This window comes from Epinephelus fuscoguttatus, linkage group LG2 (assembly GCF_011397635.1).
Source record: "Epinephelus fuscoguttatus linkage group LG2, E.fuscoguttatus.final_Chr_v1".
Taxonomy (NCBI): Eukaryota; Metazoa; Chordata; class Actinopteri; order Perciformes; family Serranidae; genus Epinephelus; species Epinephelus fuscoguttatus.
Genome location: NC_064753.1, coordinates 39,246,260 through 39,270,067, shown reverse-complemented (window position 1 = coordinate 39,270,067; position 23,808 = coordinate 39,246,260). Strand labels below are relative to the sequence as shown.

At 41.4% G+C, this 23,808-nt stretch overlaps 1 protein-coding gene across 1 annotated transcript in view; it reads left to right on the top strand.

Moving 5' to 3' along the window:
- Positions 1–23,808, top strand: part of glceb (glucuronic acid epimerase b) — an 86,257-nt gene that overhangs the window by 52,205 nt on the left and 10,244 nt on the right. Inside the window, exons 3-4 of the mRNA XM_049593326.1 lie at positions 7,709–8,238; positions 16,941–17,186. Coding sequence (XP_049449283.1) covers positions 7,722–8,238; positions 16,941–17,186 — 763 coding nt within the window. The 5' untranslated portion in view covers positions 7,709–7,721. The remainder of the gene's footprint in view (positions 1–7,708; positions 8,239–16,940; positions 17,187–23,808) is intronic.

Sequence of the window (23,808 nt, the reverse complement as noted above, 5' to 3'; positions counted from 1 at the left end):
GAGGGATTATATCTATGCCACACTTCCAGAGTTGAGCTGATAACAAGTGGATTACACAAAGGTCCATCCATATCTTATAAATAAGTCCTCATACCTAAAGGATAGGATAAAAACAGTGTTCCAAATCTTTTTCTGATCCTCTAATGTCTGTTTTTTTATACCTAACCATAGCCACAATCATTTTGCCAACCATTAAAGAGTTTTCAAAGTACACTGTCGGTAGGAAGCAGGATTCAAACTGCAGTCTCCGGTGTTTAATCCACACAAGTTGTACTCTCAACTATTCACTCTGACCTCCTCCCTAACAGCTTGTGTGGTTGTATAACACACCACTACTACACTGCTGTCTTTGCTACTGAGAGAGGACTGTCATTATTCAAACAACTGAAGAGGTTGCTTGTCAGGGAAACTTAAACACAAGTCATTCTGAGTTTTTGAATAAACAACTGATGCTGTTGTTTTTCTGGTGAGAACAGACTCCTAATAGATGTAAGTGAATTTGGGTCAAAATGTACCAGAGACAATACAGCTACTATCTGAGGAACTAGCTAAATGTTGTTTGTTTGCCTTGTAATTAGCTCATGCAAAAGCAGCAGATGTGATTTACAAACATCCTCATTTGAGGAAACACAGTAAGGAGGACATTAATAACAGTGTTAAACTGAATTGTTTTGTTAACTTAGTTAACAGGACATAAAACAAAATGTTATTGCTCTTTATGTGGATTTAAATACACACATTTATTTAAATTTAGAAAGATTGGAGAGTTTATTGGCTCTGCTGCCTGAGCAGGGATTTAGACCGAAAACAGTCTTGCATTAAAACAACCCACTCACAATGAATGGCAGCGTACTGCTGTTCTAGCTTTCGGGTCTGTTTTGTTTTGACTTTATTGTTTCAGCGTCCTTACCCATTACCTGTAACCACCTGCTTTCAGTGTCTTTATTGCATGTTTCCCACCATAAATGATATTAAATATAACATGGAACAAGTCAATAGAGATAAAGAACAGCATACGTTAAGATGACTTAAACTCACAGATTAGGAGCCTGCGCCCATTTACACATAGACCAGCATCTGACAATTTACATTCACTGAAAGTGCTTGTTTTGTCACTGACAGGCTCAGATTGCAATAATAAGTGTCTAACAACATTACAGAAAGGACCCTTCAGAGAAATGAAACATTTTTCTTAGGGCTGCCCCCAAATAGTTGGCCAAATGTTAGCCAACCAGAAAGGTCATTTGTAGGCAAGATTTCACTGGTCACTTAGTCGCAGAAAAAACAAACAAAAACAATAAACGTTAAGCTCTATTAGGAGCTGTGCCTTGTCAAAATAAATCAAAACCTATGTGACTGGACCATGTGGGAATTTAATTTGAAAGGACAGACACAGGAAGTGTCCACGCTCAGCAGTCAGACAGGACTCAGGTTAATTTCCAGGGCTGGTACCTGCGGTTATTCCACAGGCTAGTAAATAACATGTCGGGCAGGAAATCCAAAGTGTGGGATCATTTTGAGAAGGTGAAGGACGAACCCAAGGTGATATGTAAACTCATCTTCATTGGTCGACTACAAACATGACCTATCACCTGAAACATGGAAGCAGCTACATGCCCATTAGCCCACAGCATCATTAACAGACGGCTCGCTCAGTGTGTGACGTGCATTTGTAGATAAAATATAGGCCTATATTAATGAAGGTTCATTAGTACGGTTTTGTATTTCTCTGTAATGTAGCACAGTGTTAACAATGTTACTGATACTATTCTTTCTCACACCTTCAACTCAAACCATTGTGTTGCCCCGCTGAAAATATATAGTTTAATAATTCAGTTAATATCGTAAACATGCGGCCGACTTGTCGACTAATGGTCCTAAATGATGACTATTGGTCGACATGGAATATTCTTAGTCAGGGGCAGCCCTAATTTTTCCTTACCTTTCGCTGATCCGTTCTGTTTGTTTGTGTGTGTAAGCAGGTCTCGATCAAGCGGAAGTGTTGTGCAGAAATCTTGTGGACTTTTTCACATGGTCGGAATCAGTTCAACATTCAGCCATAACACTGAAAATCTTGTAGATGTGTAGTGTTTTGTATGTTGTCAAACACTTCTAATAACAATCTGAGCCTGTCCGTGGCAACAACAAGCACTTTCGGTGGACCTAAATTAACGGTGCACAATTGCCCATAAGGATTATATTGCAGCTTGTTTCGCCACTGTGGCTGCAGCAGTCCGCTCAATACTGGACCAATTTCAAAATTGTTGTTCCCATTAGTCACTTATCCATGAAAACATGGGAAAATAGGGCACAGGTTCAAAAATACGGAAGTTTCCCTTAAAGCGAATTTTGTTGTAATAACCCAGGCTTGATATTTGCACAAGGCTTTGCCAAATCTATCACCGTCTGACAAGTGAATTTTCAACAGTGTGTTGTGTATACCTTTCCTTTTTTATCTGTTGCTAAGTTTTATCTCATATTGTAATGGAACACGTAACAAATACAGTTTAATTTTTCATTAGTCTCTTTCTCTCTCTCCTCTGCACTGTCTTGCTTTGTTTCTCTTGCTCTGCTATAAATGACATTTCCTTCGACCGTGTTTAAAGTTTCACCCTCTAGAGCTCGTTTCAACCAGGTGGTAAATGAGCAAATGCCTATTCATGTGCCAGATGTGGATGAGAAATAAACAGCGAGAGAGAGCTATCACCTGAATCAAAACACCCATGATTTTTGATCTATAAACAAACTGCATCTTGTGACCCGTGACATTGACTCCTCTTCCAGTGTGCTTACTGTAGCGTGTAAATTACATTCAGGAAATGGGACATGGCTTCAGACGAATCATCTTGTAGTCAGTGCGAGCATTAGGATACTCTCCATGCTGCAGTGCTTAAGCCCATGTCTATCCACCTTGAGCCTGAGCTCAACACCAGCGACGAATCACTATAAAAAGAAGCAATTATTTATAGTCGGTTCCTTGACAGGGCCGGTCCTACTTATCTTTCAGGGTGCAGTCCCCAGGCCCTCTCCTTCGCATTCGCAGCTTTGTCAGAGCTGCTGTCGGCCCAATCTTTCATCACTGCACCAAGCTGACATTTCTCCAAATATCAATGATAGTTTGTATGTGTGGCAATGATTTATCAGGTGCAGAGATATAACAAAGCTTTTTTTTCCACTGCCTGGAAGACAACAGCAGAAAGTTTTAAAGTCTCTGGACGCCACTTAGAGGGCATTAATACAGTAGCAAACCACTATTTGCTATGTAAAGATATCGTTATTGGGTCCTGTGCATATAATGAAGTCACATTTCCTCTGTGTGTGTTTAAATCTAAGCTTTTCTGTCCTTTGTTGTGGTAGGAGGTCCTGCCATGCCATGTGTGTTCATCCCACTGGCTTGCTAATCACTGCCACTCTGTGCTCATGTGGCAGTTGCGGCTGTTATCCGGACGATGTCATTGCAGAAGCTTGGAGCCCACCCTAGATATGCTCCGAATGTTGCATACAGCTGCTTTAAACTCAACCGTATAAGAAAGAATATAATAATTGTCCTCCTTTTTGTTATGGAATGAAAATTATTCAGTTGTGCCCTGGAGAAAGGGATGCTTTGCCTGTTTGAGTGGACTCATCTCAACCCCTTTATTACACAAGCAAAGCCTAAATTCAGTGTTTGGCTCTTTCAGTTTTCTTCCTAAGCCTTAATTTAGAGGGAGGCTATTCATCTTCTGGAACTTGGACTCACTCAACATTTGCTTGTTAAAGCACTCTGGAAGTCCACTTTCCTATCTGGTAAGAGTCATCTAAGACATTAACTTTGTTCAAGAATCCACTAGCCCTGTAATTTGACTCTGCAGTGCTGTAGGACATTGCTATCGTCCAATTAATGCACATTAATTGAACTGACCTTTAGTAGTGCCTCGTTTAAGGTGGGATATTGAAATGAACTTGGGGAGTAATGATTTTCCTCCTCCTTCCTCTGTCATCAGAGGAGTTTGTCGTCACTGTAATGGTGAATCCTTTGAGCAGTAAGCTGTAATTAGTGTGGAGGAGGAGACCTCAGTATGTGTATTGATTCCTCACTGGCTTGGTGAAAATGCCAGAGAAGCGCAGAGGACATGAAAACATGGATCCAGACTGATTCATCCAGCAGCATCTCTCATTGCATTGTGAGAGGTCTCCGTTTATATGCAGTTAGGCCAACAGCAGACCTATAAGAAAAATTGGAGTTTGTGCAATCTCAAATGTTGTTGAACTGCTATTGAATATAATACTGTGAGCAAGTCAAGTCACTTTAATATTAAATGTTGACCAAAGTACAGAGAAGTTTAAATAACAGAGATAACTGCAGTGAAAATAGATAGATGTACAAATCGGAAATGTACAGAACCCAAAATCCGATAAAGGCAGAATATAAACAATCATATAGTGACAGTAACCTTTTCTGTAAAAGAAAATGTTTCTCAAGACTGGATTTAGACATGTCAATATACAACTTAATTGTGAGTGATAGCGTAAACCTTTCGAAAGGGTAATTGGGCTGAAGGATGTAAGGAAACTGGAGATGCGATATGGGCTGAGCAGGTCAAAGATAACAAGACTAGGTCAAAACCATAGTATATATGAAATAATTGACGTAGCGACCGTGACGTCAGCCTTGAGTTCGGCATTTTGGCAGTCACCATCCTATTATTAATTATTTTTTCTTTTAGAGCCAGAAGTGACCATATTTGGGAGACTGGCGCTGTGGAGGAGTAAGGGGTAGATCTGACTGTGAAGCCGAGGACAGTATCAGCCTGACAGCCTGTTACTTGAAGCAGTCTGCCCTTAATTATGTGTAACTTTAAGCTGTAATACAATGTTAACCAGTGTTTTATATAAAAATTCAAAACTGGTTGTTGTGCCAGGGTGTAAACATGTTTATTTCTGCTGTAAGGTTGGACATTTTAACATGGGAGTCTATGGGGATTGACTGGCTTCTGGAACCAGCCTCAAGCAACCGTTCAGGGGACTGCAGTTTTTGGCTTCATTTTTCAGCTCAGACTCGGACTCATTTTTCAGAGGTTTTCGTTTGGTCAAAGCCTACTATATGGCTGGACTCCGTATGAAATGCAGGAAACAGGAAAACACGCAAGATATAACCTGTTAAACAGTGAGCTTTGGAGGTTTTGATATAGAAAGTAGAGTTTGTTGCCTTTGAGCAGAGCCAGGCTAGCTGTATCCCCATTTCCAATCTTGGCTTTGCGGAAAGTATCATCAATGTTCTCATTTAAGCTAATTAGTATATGTCCCAAAATGTTAAACTGTTTCTTTAATTGCGAGTGTGCCAGATAAAACCGTTTATGAGGTGCAGTGAGGAGCAGAAGTGACTTGAAAGCATCCCAAAACAAGAAGTAAAAATGATGGATGAGTCGACCGAAAGACCAACTGCAGACAGTAGTCGTTTGTTGGGTAGTAAATGAGACGCACATGCACAAGGCAGCAATGAAAGCACAATCCAGAGCTTCTTATTGGTCACAGACCTGCCATTACGCATATGTGACCACACCAGACTTGGCTTTGTTTGGAGAGTACAGTCTTAATTATTAACAGACTCTACATTTACCAACTCATGTCCTCATGTGCTTGACTCATCCACAGCTAGACAGACTTCTCACCAAACAAAAGTGAGCAAAAAATGTGTTTGACACAAATTACAACTTGTCATCTATTTAGGGAAAGTTGTTCCAAGTGGCAGTCTCTTGGGTTTCTGCAGTGTTTCATGAGAGCATGAGACAATCACTGGATAACACTTGTACTGTACTTGACAGTTGCTCAGTGGTGTTATTTACCATGTAGCTCATTTGCATCAGATGTTTGTCTACTTTCTTTTGGCTTTATTCAAATTATTTTTGATGAATGCTGACCTAATTTATTTAATCTATTTTGTACAACTATAGTTAATATTAATCAACTGATTTTTCACTGATCTTGAAAAATTATTGAGAAAAAGCAGAGTGGTTCTCTCGCCTAGTGCGTTTACATGCATTTAAGTAACCAGGTTACAGTGCACTTTCTCCAGCAAGGTGATTCTTCTTTTTTTTAATATAAACTAAAAACCCAGATTCAGTAATCGTGAGGGGGATTAGAGATTTCCCTGAGGTAGATTTCTCCTGGAGAAAGCTGATGTCTTGTGTCCATGTATACGGGTTTCTAATCAGCTTTTTAAATGCACACGTGTGCATAACAAAGACTTCAAACAGGGCCCGCTGTAACAAAAGTACTGCAGGATGAAAGGAAACATTATTATGCATAGCAATGCAACCTTGTTTTCAAAATTATTTTATTCAAAGTCTGACTAAAGCTGAAACTGACACTGAGAGCCCTCTAGAAGTCTAAATAAGTGAGTTTCCACTGCTAAACATTTGACTAATTGTAAAATTCAGAGCCATTCTTGCTGAAAGGACAAACTGTGCAGACACACACAGCCTATCCATCTCACTGCAGTCAGTCCAAATGCTCCGGCAATAAAAAGTATCTTTTAAAGTCGTAGCTCCAACTCAGGGGTAGAGGATAAATCTGATAGCTGCATGTAAAGGCAGATTTTACAGTAACCTTGTCTCTTTTATGCATATAAATGTACTCACTGTTGTTAAGGCTGCACTATAGGTCATAAACCTCACCCCCTCCATTTTAGTGGATGGGACATGGGTCAAACTATAATATCAATATACACGTCAAACAGCTGAAAGGCAAAGCTTAAATTTACTGGTCCATCGACATCCCAACCCTCGTCTATGGTCATGAGTTCTGGGTAGTGGCCGAAAGAATGAGATCATGGATACAAGCGGCCAGAATGAGTTTTCTCAGTGAGTTGGCTGGACTCAGCCTTAGAGATAGGGTAAGGAGCTCAGACATCCGGAGGGAGCTCGGAGTAGAGGCACTGCTCCTTCCCGTCGAAAGGGGTCACTTGAGGTGGTTCAGGCATCTGATCAGAATGCCTCCTGGAAGCCTCCCGCTGTAGGTGTTTCATGCACGTCCCACTGGTAGGAGGCCCTGAGGCAGACCCAGAGCACGCTGAAGGGATTACATATCTCACCTGGCCGGGAATGCCTTGGGGTCCTCCAGGAGGAGCTGGAAAGTGTTGCTGGATAGAGGGACGTCTGGGGTGCCTTGGTTGGCCTGCTGCCCCCATGACCTGGCCCTGGATAAGCGGTTGAAAATGGATGGATGGATGGATGGATGGATGGATGGATGGATGGACATCAAACTGTTTTTTCCCAATGATCTTTTTCTTTCATTTTAGGTCGTTATCTTGCTAATGTATGTTCAATTGTTTGTTTTTCACATAAGTTTGGTTACAACTAGTTATTAGATACTATAAAACAGTGGTTTGACAGCATGATTGACAGCTGTGCGTGCCAGTCGCTATGCTCACCAACAACAGTGCTGCTTGCAATTTGTTAGACGACAGGAACTCGATATCCTAGAGATTGCTTTTGCAGAAACTCTGGCCCTGGCACAAGATGGCAGTGGCTTCATTCTTGCACAGTGGGAGGAAGTGGAGACACATCGTCCATCTTTTTATACCGTCACTGGTCAATACTGTTTGATCGGCTTTTAAAAAACAAGGCTACAAGGACTTACAGATAACATGTTAATTTACCTGACCGTTTCCCAACAAGTTATCAATCATACATGCTTCTAATGTATCCCTTGTCTTTGTGTCATGCAGGCGAGTTGTGACCATGCGCTGCCTGGCTGCTCGGGTGAACTACAAGACCCTCATCGTTATCTGCGCCCTCTTCACACTCATCACTGTGTTGCTTTGGAACCGCTGCTCCAGTGACACCACCCTACGCTTCCTGCCCCGCGCTGCCCTGGTGGCTCCAAGTCCCAAGGTGGGAGATGCTAGCATCAGCAGCCAGCAACACCCTCCGCAACCTCCAGAGCCCCCGCCTGTCGTCGGGGTTGTCGCAGGGATCAAGAATGAAGAAATCGACTGCCTGATCAATGATGAATCTACAATCAAAGGCCGGCGAGAGGGCGGGGAGATTTACCTGCCCTTCAGCTGGATGGAGAAATACTTTGAGGTGTACGGCAAAGTGGTGCAGTATGACGGCTACGATCGGTTCGAGTTCCAGCACAGCTATTCAAAGGTTTACACACAGCGTGAACCCTACCACCCCGACGGAGTCTTCATGTCATTTGAGGGATACAACGTGGAGGTCCGTGACCGTGTCAAGTGTATCAGTGGCGTGGAAGGTAAGTCTTTGTTTTATGAATGTTCATCACAGGAATGTTTGAGAATACACACCTGTGTCAGATCTTAATTTTTCACATGGTGGTTTTAACAGTTTGATGCACTATGCAGCTAATTTTATGTTATTTTATATTTTTAAGAACCCCTTAAACTTAAACTATCTGTTTAAATACTAGAGAAACAGATGTGAAAGGCTTTGTGTCAGGTGTGTGGAGCCAAAAGCAGTCTGACAAAAGAGAAGAGGCTCTTTGGATGAAACAAACAAAATTAGTTAATTACATGTATTAAGCACAACAAAATGTTGTAAGATGCAAAGACAAAGCGAGTGTTTCAGTCATAAGACAACCTCTTTTTATCATGTTCATTCTTCATTTTTACACATTGTTTCACCTGATTGCCAAATAAGAAGCATTGAGTAATTGCAATTCTTAATCTTCAGTTCTCAAATTTGTTTGAATAATTGATAGATTATTCGACAATCAAAATAGTCATTACTTGCAGCCCCACTGCAGAGCATCTCTGTCCATATGCAGGCATCTTTACCTATGATACAAGATGCAGTAGCCAAGAATATCCAAGTCAGATCCACGCAATCAATTTCTCACATTAACAGACGAACTATATAAAAGAGTTCGGTTTGAACTAACTTTTAGAGGTATTTTCCTTCCATGCAGCTCAAAGCTACCCACCAAATGAATACAATGTACAGTGAGTTTGATGATAAACTTTGATTCGTCTCTGTCTTTAATAAACCCCATGTCTCTGAGAAATATGATTAACTTAATGAGGTGTATTCCAGCTAAGCGATGCATCGGAAATTCTCTATTTGATCTGTAAGAAAGTGAATCAAGAATTCATTAACAAGATAGATCAGATTTCAAAAGCACATACTCAATCTCTGCCGCCCATTCCCAAACACCATTAGCCTTTCTTTAACACCACCAAATGTAATTTGTGTGAAGTCAATTTATTAATGTATCTTTTCTTCACTCAGACACCGTCAGCAAGTCTTTGTGTAAATGTCTTGCAGGATGTCTGTTAAGTGAGTGTATCCCCCCGCCCCCTGTTCCTTCACACTTTTGAGTCCATCCTCAAAGTTGCTTTCTCTTCAGGGTACCTTTTAAAATAATTACCAGGAAAGATCAATAGCTCATTTTAAAAGGCTATTAGTTCAAACCACATTGTCATCAATATAGTTCTGTGCCTCACTCGCTCCAATAAGTGGCCCTGTATACTTGCCTGAAATTACAAAATAGATATTCATTATCCTTCTTTTATTGTCAAATAGGTGGAGCCCCCGGTGAAAGAAAATAAACGCCATCACACAGAAAAACTCCTAAAGCCCCCTAAAACATTCCTTACACATTCAAACACATCAGTGAAAATCAGAAGAAGAAGATTCGTAGTTTTTTGGCCCCAGTCCTTTCCCACTCAAGACGAAAGCTCTTGAATCGGTGGATCGATGTAATAAAAGGTGATATATATCTTCTGGCAAAGTGTCAGTTGCTGAGGTTAGCGTAATGAGGTTAGCTAGATGCGTAATGATAGCCTGTGTCTATAGGAGCAATTTGCCAGCAGTAAATAGGCATTCTTGCTGAGATGGATTCCCCACAGTTTTTTTTTTTTTTCGTTTGGAAGTGGTGGCACAAATCAGCTTCTTTGTTCATCACACAAACAGAACAACACACACGGCCGTTTTCTTTTTAGTAAAATCTCTAAGAAGTATGTGTGACACTCTGTTATACACTCTCTCAGAGGCTTTATACAGATGCAGAGAATACTGAATTATGAGGCAGGTCAGAAAGTCTAATAACATATTTGATTGATTAGTTCCAATGAGTTTGGCTGATTTTCAATGAATTGCATAGTTTCGTTTATGTTGTTCTCATTACTTTTTTTATCGGAACTGCATTCCCAGGAAAGGTTGGATTTTTTTAAAGTGGGGTTTTATGAGGTACTTGTCCACAGTCAGTGTATTAACTCCAGTAATTGCTGTTACCTCAAAATGCTGTGGTTAAAGGCTGCTTGCTAGAATTTATTTACTTGAGGAAAGTGGCCTATACAACGCATTTTACTGTGGACAGCTTCAGCAAATAAGGTTGCATGAAGGGTATGATGTGCTTCATGTCTGTCTCACTGACAAATACTACTATCCTGTTGGCTAACACTGTTGGAGCCTCACTGTTATGACACACCCACAATCAAATCTGTTTTCCAAAACAATAAGGCTGAGGTCTAATTTGTTCATTCATTAATCCAATCCATTAATCCATCTCTCCCTTGTCCTCCTCATGATCTTAACCCGAGTGAGGTGTGTGTGGAACCACTGGCCGGCTTTGAGCCTTTAAACCTGCCCACTTTTTAGTGGTCCAATAAAATGTAAAGGATTTGATTTAAATCTGTCTTGTAACAACTGACCAATAAAACATTCTGTTTTACTGGGAAATTCGTCACAGGACAGGAGCTAAAGGTGATCTGACTTCTGTTTCACTGAAACTATTAACAGTTATTGATATTTTTAGGTAGGGTCTCTTTTTTTTGTGTGGTTAAAATACATTTTGCTGGGACGTCCAGTAGCTCATCTAGTAGAGCAGGTGCCCCATGTACACAGGCTACATCCTTGCCACAGCAGCTTCAGGTTCGATTCCAACCTGCAGCCCTTTGCTGCATGTCATCCCCTCTCCCTCTCCCCCTTCATGCTACCACATTCCTATCCAATAAAGGCCAAAAAGCCGAAAAAATAATGTTTAAAAAATATGTTTTCTTGCTGACCCCTCTATAACAGTACATTCCTTAACTTCTGTGGCAGTACTCCACCCTGCTTCTCTAAACTCAGGGTGAGCTGAGCGTCATCTCCTGTAGGTAATACACTGTTGATGAGTACCTCATGCAGTCCCTCTCAAAAAATCCAAACTATCCCTTTAAAGACCCACTGCAACACATGTATGGGAGGGAATGTATATAATGGGGAAAAAATGGGTCAGAAAGGAATCTAGCCAAATCTGTTGGTACCTCTGGGCTGAGCAGCGGGGAGCCAAGTTATTCTCACCCTCTCATTTCATGCAGACCGTTTCTTTTAGTCCAAAATAGAGGAAACACAGCTACACTTCTATACCCACACACACACACACACAATTTAACAAGGTCCATTAATTAAGCCCAAGGCTTCTTGCTATTTAGCACTCCACATGCCCAAGCATACAACTCTTCAACTTAGCATATTTTTTAGGTGAAAATAGCAGTTCATTAATTATCCTGTCACAGTCCGAGGAACTGCAGGGCTTAAACAAGGTCATGGGAGCATTTCACTCCCAATGCACCCTGCTACCCACGGAAAAGTTATTTAACAGGACCCTCAGCAATATTCATTAAATGTCCTGATGGCCCTTTTACATCACTCTGGCTTCTGCCATGGTCTGTTGGGATGTGACTTGTGTCAGGGGTCAAACCAGTTGACATGCACCCAGATTGTACTGCTATCTCAAGCCTCTTTAAACTGTGATAACACTGGGATGAAAAAAATAGACTTAAAATTAAGAGGATTTCATATAAATTAGTCTAAAATTCACAGTCAGTCTTTGACTACAAAAATATGCTCTCTAGGTTTTTATTTTAGGACAGAGTCTTAAAGTCGTATCACCTTTATGTGCCGTTACTTGTCACATCTCCTGCAGGGCTTGTGGTTTTATAGTAGAGGGTTAAAAATTGAGGTCTTAGTTTTCCTTGTTGCAGCAGGGCCTCCATGAGACAAAGAACAAAAGTTGAGAATAATGAAGCCCCAGCAGCCAGAGCACTATCATTAGTGGAAGTAGTTAATCCTCTCTAACAACAGCCTCTTAAATCATGTTCTCGTTTTTGTGTCTCTCGCTTTTTCTTGGACCGTCTTTATCTTCGCTCACAGTTCCGTCGCAGACCGCCATCACTTAAACATTTTCACCAACACATACACACACAGTTTCACAACCTTTTAAGCACTTAATACACACGCACTCTCACTTACACCCTGGGTGCAAACACATGCATGACGCGTGATCTCTCTTAACCTAACACCTGCGCACATTCAACCAGCTGACCAAGACGGATGCAGAGCTTCCTAGTGAAGACAGAGGAGGGCTGGGATGAATAGTCTGTGAATCCAGGACACTGCTGTAAATTATGGTGGTTGCAGCTAGGTCACAATGAGCCCTAACCACAAAATAATTTAAATAGACAACATTTGAGTCCCAGTTTTTTCTGTCAAAAAATACATAAAATTATGGTTTAGATTTGGTGTGCAGACATTACTCTTTTCATATGTGCTGATTTCCAATAGGCTTACACGTACAGTACATGTGATTTGCATGTAACAGCTGGGATACAGCTGCTGTAGTTGAAGTGTTGAGTTCTTGTGTTTGGTAGTTTGAAGTGGTATATTCAGTAAAATAAATATAGTTTGATTTCCCCAAAGTGTTTCATAATGTACCCAGCTGGATCACCCAGCCAACGATAAATACCCAATGAAATGAAAAATACATTTTCCCAGTTTTAATCCTGTGTCCCTGTAGTCATTGATCATTTCTGTCTTGTTATATGCCAAAAAATGTTTGAAATAATCAGTGTTTGAATGTTTTTACAGCAAAATCCCTATCTGTTCTCTTCCTGTAAAACCAGGTAAGACGGTTTCAAATGTTTGGTTGCTCATCCTGCCTTCATGGGCATTTACAGAAGTTCATCCAGTCAAATGACAGTCTTGGTGACTAGCTAGCCACACTAGTCATATAAAACTACATTTTACAATTTGTGGGTCGTCGTGGTTAACAGAGCAATATGAAGAGACATAGGACAAGGTATGTGTTTGGATATCACTGGGCAAAGCACAAGGTTGTACACTGTTTTGAGGAAACATTTCATTCAACCATTTTTTAATTGAACGTGCCCCAGGTAAGGGAAGTGTGTGCTGAGCTAACAGTCCGCTGTAGCTCCATATTACACTAAACTCTAAGCCTGCTCACTTTTTAGCAGTTGAATCAAATGCAAAAGATTTGATTTAAAGGAAATGACCACTTTAGCAAAAAAATACAGACAGTACTTACTCACCCTCATGCCAACAAGAAGAGTCCAGTATAGCATAATTTATTATTTATATTTATATAATTTATAGCATATAGCTTTTATAGCATAATTTCTCACTGTGGTCAGTTAGCCTGCAACTTGTGAGACTTGAGAACAAGAACGTCTCTGAACGTCTTGCGCGTCAGCTGCACTACGCTGAACTTTCCCCACCAGTTCACTTTGCTTCTTCACAGTGAGATTGCCTGAGCATGTTTGCTCTAAAACATTTTAAAAGCTGCAAAGACCTGGTTAATTCTCAGCATTATAATCGACCCTTTCACATGACACATTAGTCATTTGGTTCAATATTAATATTAAACATATTGCTTAATGGAGCTTTAATGTCTACTCACCTTCATCCAGATGTCACAGTTTTGCTGACCTGCTAGAGGTCAAAAACAAAGCTTGCATAACAATGAGACGGTGCTTTACTTTTCCCACTATATTAACTTCTTTAGGCTTAAAGTCTACTGTAATTGGCAGAAGACCCAGTTTTCTAGAAAAGTCCACTCTCTGGAGTCATAAAAATATGTGCAGGCTTAACAGTCAATTCCACATGGATTACTTAGTGTTATTCAGTAAGTAGCACAGTGTTAGGATTTTGACAGTCATTTGACTTAAGTTGTCAAGGGAGACACCAGCAACAAGACAAGCATGGAGAAAAGTCTGGCATGAGATTGGAAAGTGTGTGTTTGAGCGGGGATGTAAAAGAGTTTGTGCATGTGTGTTTCATTTGCTCTTTCATGAACACATAAATCAGATGCATCAGTTGTCAATCAGGATTTGTTTATGACGACTTTACTACCTAAATGTGGAGGCATTAGTCTATAGTATGTCCCTCTATAAATAAACATGAAAATAGGCCATACATTTATGTCCCGCTCATGATGTGAAACTGCATATTTCCAATGCATTGCTCTGGGGACAGCAGGGAGGAGGGACCGCTCACACACCTTACTGACAGTCATCTGTATCTCACTTTGACTTCTGAAAGGAAAATAAATCAAATGAGAAATCTTTGTGGATTAAAGTGAATCTATGTGGATGAACTGTCCAGATAGGCTCTCTGCATCGGAAACACTGCAGTGGAGCAGTTGGAAAATATACAAGGTCTCTTTCTGGTGCTCGTTAGTGACTGCCACTCTGCAGTTATCAAGCTATGATTGTTTTTATGCAGTAAATTTGGTCTGTCTGAAATAATTCTCCATAGTAATGAAGATACAGTTCATGAAAATAAGTGGATCAGGGGAGGATGGAAGGTTAGTGAGAAGCTCCCTGTTGATGAGTAAAAACTGATTTCATGTTTGAAGGGTGGGGGGTTTGAACCCAGGGTGGGGGAGCCCGTCTGTGTGGAGTTTGCATATTCTCCTTGTGTCAGCGTGGGTTTTCTCTGAGCGCTCCAGCTTCCTCCCACAGTCCTAAGACATGCAGGTTAATTGGTAACTCTAAATTGGCCGTAGGTGTGAATGTGAGCGTGAATGGTTGTCTATAACCCTTTTTAAATAGGAATTGTGCAGATTTTTCACTGCCAGATTTTCCACGAATGTTGGGCCGATTTGCCGGCCAGCTGCGAGCATTTATACACACAGAGGCGGATTGGCGAGTTGATCCAAGGTGCCCAATTTTCCGCCTGGTAGGGTAGTCATATTGGCGGAACCCTTTAAGTTTAAACAGACCAAGGCGGCCTTCCGCAACGGGAGGGGCTGTTGATGACTTGTGGGAGGAGCTGTTGATGGCGCTGCACGTGCGAGCCACTGGCAGTGGATAAACAGGAAACAGCTGATAACAGGAATTAGCGAGCAGCTAGTAGCAAGAGGGAAATGCAAACCTGACAGACACTGTAAAGATGAGAAACTGGGGAGACAAGGAATTGCGCGCCCTCCTTGTCCTCACAAACAAAGAGGCCATTAACCATCAAATGACGGGGACGGTGAAGAACGGGCCGACTTACGAGAGAATCGCCGCCTGACCAGCCGTGGCTTCCCTCCCACGTCACTGTTTATGTCACACGCTGAGCTACACGTTTTGTTACGTGCTCACGCCCCCCATTGCGCCAAAAAAGGCGCATTCTGTATAAACAAAAGTAGGTAGGTGGCATTTTGCTGCACTCCCCGATTTTGTTTTTATACTGCCAATGCTGAAAAAAGGCTGATTGGGCTTTCCTGCAAATTTGCACAATTCCTATCTAAAAAGGGCTAGTCTTTTTTCAGTATTGGCAGTATAAAAACAAAAACGAGGAATCAACTCCACAGAGGCGGAAAGGCGGATTCCAGATTGGTAGAAAATTTGGAAAATAACAATTAATATCATTTCAAAGAACTATAATCTATTTTTGGGGTTGTGTTAAGTCTGCATTCATCATTTCAAAAGGGAAACCGGAAGACAGACAGGATGGATTCAAGATGCCAGTGTGCCAATTAGCACATTAACAACACAACCTGATGTTGAAAGAGCAAAGTATATTTACCGTGCGCCAGCTAACAATAGCACAAACAGTTACAATCTGTTTCTGCTAAAGACCTCATTGGCTAAAATAAAATAATCTTACCTCACCTGTGTCAGGGCCCTTACCCTTGTGCCATCCAAAAGAGAGGCGGGGGAATTTTAAAAGATCGGAGGGAACAATAAGAGCCGTTTGTCACGCAGTTTATGAATAACATACATGTATAGACAAGAAAACCATGTCTTTATACTTACGTTAAAATGACCAGTGATCCAGTATTACATGTGTGTAGAGGCTGATGATGTTATACTCACTTTAACCTCTAGTATTGAAAGATAAAAACGGATCACAAAAACAAGCCTTTTGTTTAAGATGTGTCCCATTAGGAAAACGCCACAAATGACAGTAAAGAAACTAGAACCTAAATGATCAGCTGTGTGTGCAGTGGTGATGGGTTTGACAGGAGGAGGCACATCATCGCCCGGCCCTAACATGAGTATATTATGTTCTTCTTCTCAGAAGGATGGGGCTTGGGTTGCACATGTGCTCTCACTGTCACAAGGTCTTTAAGTGAACTATCTGTTAATCAGAGTGATTCTCCTGCCTGAGCTATTTCTGGCTGCGTGAACAGGGAAGCTCGCCTCCGGTGAAATGCAATAGATTAGCTTGAATTTCACCACATCGTCCAATCATTTACTATAGCTGGTGGCACTTTTTTCCCCAACCTTTTTATGCTTTTTTTTGTCTTTATCTGTGTTTATAAAATAGGTCCAGATTTAAATCTTTGTCACTGCCATAGTCGGTCTCATCCAGTTACTGAAGAAATTCTAAATGTGTATGTTTGATATCAGAAATTAATTTTAGAGCAGTTTTATTGATATGACTGTGGCAATGAACTCAATGTGACACTGCCTGAGAAAAATTCTGTTCTGACAACTGCCATCTGAAAAGGAGCATTTACTTGAAATAGACTGAAAAGAGCTTTAAAGATAAACCTTCACATAAACAGGATGAGCATGTAAACACAACATTTAGAGGCATTTAAAGACACTATAAAAGTAGACAACCAACTACCTAATGAGTCGTCCGTGGTCTCTTGTATATAAGGAGGTTATTTTTATTTATTTAACACCATCGTCCTCCTTTTCTGCCTCCCTCTTTTCCACCCAGGTGTGCCTCTGTCCACTCAGTGGGGCCCTCAGGGCTACTTCTACGCCATCCAGATCGCTCAGTACGGCTTGAGCCATTACAGCAAAAACCTGACGGAGCGCCCTCCCCATGTGGAGGTCTACGACACAGCTGAGGACAGAGACAGCCGAGCCAGCACGGCGCCCTGGAGTGTGCCGAAAGGTTGCGGTCTGAGCCGTGTCCACGACAAGACCAGAGCTACCTCCGTGCGTCAGTTCAGTGCTCCAGGTATGTAAGCCCTTCCATGAGCCCAGATGGCCTCGGGGCAAGGAGCTTATCTCCCGTTAACTGTGACTGTAGGAGGCTCGGTATGAAACTGCACCCTCAGGACAGGATGATAGTCTGCAGTGAGTCACCGTCACTGTGCGAGAATACTGGCTGGTTGACAGTGGACCCACCACATAATGACAGATTCCTGAAAATTGTGATGATTAAAGAAGCAGCAGACACATCACACATATCATCCTATTTTGCTCACTGAGTCAGACATTGTCACATTTATGTTGTCTAAATGCATTGTGAAAATTCCTGCTGATGCTACAGACAGAAACACATTTAGTCAACATTTTTTCCACTACAGGCGTCTCCTGTTAATCCAGAGCATGAATATCACTGCTTGACATGAGAGCTGTTGTCTCCAAATTTTATCAGCTGGTGTCAGTTAACCTTTATCGTGTTTGTTGGTCAAAGGACAGAATAAATCTCTCGGCTGCTGTCTGGTTAGTGGGCTCTTTGCAAACCGCTGAACGCACCATATGGGCTGTAATGAAAGGTAGTTAATTCTTGCCTTCTGTTGTTCAGAAGTAAACAATGTAGTTGATTGGTTCAGACAGGTGGTCAAGTCGGCTACTTAAGATACAACGTTGAAAACACACCAAGCAGCGGCAAAGTGCGTCCTGCAGTGAGCTGCCCTGTAATGTCTATACAAAACTGCAGCAGCCACTCTGAGCTGTGGCTGTTTGATTCTGTGGTGAAGTGCAGTCAAAGTAACGGCCAAAATACATGGGACGTGGATGTAGAGCTGCTGCTCCTTTGTGTTAGAAGGGGTCAGTTGAAGTGGTTTGGGCATCTAATCAGGATGCCTCCTGGGGGCCTCCGAATGGACGTGTTGTGGGCACGTTCCACTGGTAGGAGGCCCCGGGGCAGACCCAGAACACGCTGGAGGGATTACATATCTCATCTGGCCTGGGAACACCTTGGGGTCCCCAAGGAGGAGCTGGAAAGCGTTGCTGGGGAGAGGGACGACATGGGTGCTTTGCTGGGCCTGCTGCCAAGGCATTAAAATAGATGGATAGATAGCGAGAAAAGCCTTTTATGTTCATTTGCAGCTTTCAAAGGGGTATCTGGATGCTTAACGTTATTAAGTTTTTCAAATTTTTAATAAGACGATTTTGATAAGAAACTCACCCGTGAAATCCAAGTTGTTGTTGCCTCAAAGTTTTCCTCTTCTTCTTCGGTTACTAGCAGTTGGCAGCCATTGGCAACTAGTGTAGGTACAGCCATCTCGCGGGCTGGGGTGGGAAATACACTTTATTGTCGACAGTGCCGCTGCGCGCCACTGCCAATGTGTGTTGGGGGACGGCACTTGACGGCCACAGCGCCACACCGGCGGCAGTGTGTGTTGCACTTTAGACTCCTTCAGCCAATCAACGTAACAAATTAACTTTAATTTAAAGAGTATGCAGTTTTTAACTCTATTTCTGCATTAACTTAATTTATGGCTATGTTAACTCTACTGAAGTTAGAGCTGCCATTCGTGTTCTTTAAGCTGCGGCCTGCATATTACGTCATCTCTGATTAGTTGCTTACGTTGCTTAGTTGGTTACGAGTCCAGACTGATACAGAAAGCAAAACAGAAGGTTGAGCTCACGTCATCAGGATGGTCTTAGCAGCGCAGCTCTGCAGCCCATAAACAGATAAAAACTACAAAGAACTGAGTAAAAATGAGCAGCGTCTGTTTAAAAATGATTAAAATGAATACCTCATCATACCAGAGGCAATGTGAGGCTGCAGAGTAACCTTGTGGGTGTTTTTACATTTCACATTAAAATATATCAATCAAAGCAATTCATCCTAAAATGATCCAGTTAATTAATTCAGTACCAATTGAGATAGTTGATGCTTCCAAACCCTCCGTAATCAGCTGCATTATCACTCTGCAAAACTCAGTTTATACACATTAAAGCAGGCAGGAACCACACACTACCGAGATGTAGTCTGTGTAGCAATTCACAAACACCCTGCTCCACTCCCATTTCGTGATGTCTGTGCCCCATGTATTTCGGCTGTAAAGTTGACGACAGTTGAACTTTAAATTCAAATTGCGGCCAGAGAATACACGCAGCCAATCAGTCAGTCCTGTGAATCTTGGGACATGCTGACCTGTGTTACGAAGAACTCCGTACCATCCAAAACACATGAACACGCCTCCCAGCCACAGAAAAATATAATTAGAGCTGCACTTGGCCACTGCTTAGTGTGTTTCTGGGGTAAATCTTTACAAAACTGCCACAAATAATTACTCTCACAAATCAAAAAAGGCTGAGTTTACAGCAGCAGGCCGTTAGATTGACTGTAAAACAAACTACACATTAGCTGTCAGGAAGATGCATGTCACAGCACTGATGTGTTATTTATTGTTTGTGGACGACAATGGAAGTCAGTGGCACAGAGGAACACAAATGTTTTATTCCTATTAAGCACATCATATTAATTATGTTCATATTTTAAGCAAATAAGCCTAGTAGCTCTGGCCGGGGTTTTCCAGGATACAGAGCTGTGAAGCAGCTCAGGCTGTCAGTGTGTGAAGCTAATGTTAGCTCATTCTGCTGCAGTGGAGAGCACTCAGTGCCGTCATTAGGTGGTCATCAGTCAGATAACATTAGCTTTAACATAATCAGAAGTGATTTATCTACATATATATATCTGGTTATTAATATTAACCAGAATTTAATATTAAACAAACCATATTCATGTTTGAATATTTCAGAATATATTACATGACAAGCAGTATCATAACAGAATAAATTTATAAGATATGAAGGTCACTGATGAGGCTTGGAGCTGATATCAAAAAACTGTCACTGAACATTTTTTTGTTGTTATTTCAGAGGGAGTTGTTGAGATTTGAGCGCTACAGTCAGAACTAAATCCCTACAAATACTCACAATATTATCTGTTTAATTCTCCATCAGTGTAAAGTTAACTGGCCTTCAGAAAACGGAGTCTCTTGCCCCTTGTAATGAACCTGACTGAAGGATGCCACTGTCCTTGGTGCCTTTTTGCACAGTTTCAACTCCAAGGAATCTCATTTAATTCACCTCACTCTCTTTGTATCAAGGCTCATACCATACTGAGGACACTCAGACTGCACAGACGTTTATTGTGTGCAGCCTTCTCCCTTATGCATCAAAAAATTGATCTATAAAGAGGGAAAATATGAAAAAATAAACTGTCTCCCTCTTCACTCCTATTGTCCTTTTCATAAAGCTCCAAACAGAATTGTATTCAGGGCTGCAGTGTGTGTGTATATCTATATAGACTCACTCAGGTGTGAGCTGAAAGAGTGCCAGTTTTCACATCACAAGAGTGAGTTAAAGTTTAATCTAAGTTTAAGCGTTGGTTTCATCAGCTATAATGACGTAGGTGTCTTTACTCAGCTGGTGTCAATTAATATTCGTTCTGTGAAACCACAGAATATAAATCTTGGCCGCTGACTGGTTCATATGTTCACTCTCTGAATGCTGATATCTATAGATTTATGCTTAGCCAAAGATGGTTTTATAGAGGAAGAAGCACCACTCTGTTATTTCTAATGACAAAATAAGGAGTGGGTTGTGTCTTTCTGCCCTGTAGTGGCTACTTTTTTTCTACATTAACAATCTCTGTATTCGCCTCACATCAACTTTTTGCATTATTCCAAACACAATATTCCTTCGAAGCTGTTTACTTGGCTAATGAAAATAAACATTCCACTAATATTACGGTTTACAGGTAGCCATGTATACCCTGATAAATGTGTGGCAAAGTGGAACAGCTGGAGTTCCTTGTGCCATTTTCTTTGTGTCAAAACAGGATGTTTTCCAGTTTTCCACCAGTGGCTGACTTGAATGTGAACACAGCTTCCCTCTTTGATTCCTTCAGCCACTTTCTTTAAAAAAAAAAAGGACAGCATTTCAGTGACTCCACATATCCAAAAACCTGTTGATATCCAAGTCTGTCATTATGTTTAAAAGTAGGTGTATTTCGTCTTCCGACCACAAATGTTGGCTTTGGACATACATCTGTACTCCAGCCTTGCAAACTGTTAGCAAGTTAGTTTGTTATCAGTGTATCCATGACAATGCACAGAGCTGAGCGTAAACAGGCAAAAGGTTGTGTGTGGCAAACTGCGGTACAAAACCCTGATCTAGACGCATATTTTCAGTGTGCTGTATAAATAAATGAATGAATGACTTTATTTTGGACAAAAGGAGTAGGAAGAAGTGTGCACTTATATAATCATACCCCCTTCTCCAGTATTCATGTCTCATTTGAAAAGGAAACTGTCAACAACTGTCAAAAACTATCCCAATTTCCCAAAAATCAATTCCCCCCTCCCTGTCACAAAACATCTTTTGAATATCGCCCAGAAGTAGATTATTTCTAGCTTTGTACATTAAGTCAACGAATTTTAGTGCATGTGACTTCAAAAACAGTGTGTTCATGTGTCCCCTACATTATGTACAATCCTGATGGCTTTTTTTTATATGTGTAATGTAAATAAATAAATTGCTTTTATAGGTGTTTCCCCAAAGAATGCTACTAAAGCCAGAATAATACCGCCATGTCCCACTTGTCTTAATCAGTAATTGTTACATTTAGAACAAGGCCTAATTTGAAATCATATTTGGGATAATAGAGGACTATAACTGTGTATGTAAACATAGTCATTGACAGCTGGTAACCAGAGGTGTTGAACCTCTGGTTACCCTGGTGGTCAGGGTGTCTACAGGTCCTTAAAAAGCCTTAAAATGTCTTAAATTCAACAATAAGGCCTACTGCAACAGCATTCTCCATGGTACTCCATCCAAACTCCTAAATAGCCTCCGATACATCCAGAACTCTGCTGCCCGTCTGCTCAGCCATCCTGAACCCGTGATCACATCACCCCTATCCTTCAGAACCTCCGCTGGCTCCCTGTCCCACAACGCATCCAATTCAAAGTCCTTCTCCTCACTTACAAAGCCCTCCATAACCAGGCCCTCTCCTACCTCACTGACCTGCTCCACCGCCTCACTCCTTCTCACAGTCTCCGCTCCTCTGATGCCACCCTCGTGACTCCACCACTCAGGACCAAGCACCAAAACTGGGGCGACAGAGCCTTCTCCAATGCTGCCCCCTCCTCCTGGAATGCCCTACCCAAACATATTCAAGACTGCACCGACTTTCCCTGATTCCAGCCTCTATTGAAAACACATCTTTTCAAAATGGCTTTTAGTGTGTGAATGATGTTGCGTGTGTTTTATTGTAGTCTATTTTATGATCGTTTTTAACCAATGTAAAAAGCATCTTTGAGTTTTACTTCATACTTTTACTTCCCTGTTGGCAGAATCTAGACAGACTTAACTCGCTCTAATAACCATATTCCTACAACACTTTCCTCTGCTAAAGACCACATATATACTACTTCTCTGCGATGCTTAAAAAAGTAAAACATGAGTTGTCCAATAATATGTCTGGTTATAAGATGTCTTTTTGAATGGATCTTAAAAAGCATTAGATTTAACTGTCAGACATCTGTAGACACCCTGTTCATATATGTGTGTTAAATTGGTCAATATTTCAACATTAAAACTTTTTTCTCTGCCTGGTGGAAGACTTTGAACTCCCCAGGACCTCAGCAACAAGCAACAGCAATATATTTTATGATTTTATTAGTTTAGAAAGAATAACTGTTTGATAACACTTGTGATATATTTAATAGTATATAGACCGTTAATACAGACCTGCAGCTAAACTCATGGAAAAATGGTTTCAATTGAAAGCGCAATATTGGTAAGAAAAATTAAACCGGTTAGATATTTTTCTTAAATTGCTCAGCCCGCAGTAAACATACACTATTGTAAATATCTGAGTGGTGTAAATATCTAAACTATGAGAACAATCCGGCTGTTTATTCTGATAGTGGCCCAATTTTCCAACAGTAAAATGACCACGGCCACGAGATAGTTGGCAGAGTTATTTTTGGATTTGGGAGAAGTCAGAATCTTTTACTGAGTGCTGACTCTGAGCTGTCTTTATTCTCCTTTGATCTCCTGCTGATATTTCCAGGACACACTGTGTGTCCTCTGCTGAGCTGCTGCCTCTACTGTAATTTCCCCCTCCTCCTAATTCCTCCGCTTTCAACCTCTCATCATCAACAACTTCTTTTCATTCCACCGCTCCTCACTTTCCTTTCTTTCCCTCTCTGCTCCCTGCTCACCTCGCCTCACAGCCTCAACTCGCCATCATCAGCTCTCTCTTTCCTCGACATCATCATGTTTTCATCATCGCTCCTCAGCCCTCCCTCGGCAGTCTTCATTCTCCATTAATCTTCCTCGTCCACCCCAGATTTCAGTCAGTCTTCCACCCCTCTTTACTCATTTCCACCCACTTATCAGCCCTCAGTGATCCTCCTAAACATTGCAATCATATTATGCTCCATTTTAACGCCTCATTCTGCTCTGTCATCCAAACTTTTCCTGTTTTCTTCCTCTGCTGTCAGTTTCTCTTTTTGTCTTCACCTCCCTCCACCTCCTCCCCCTGCTCCCTTCCCTCTGTTTGGGTCTTTTTTCCTCCTTACTGTATCTAGGGCGCTGGTGTTGAACAG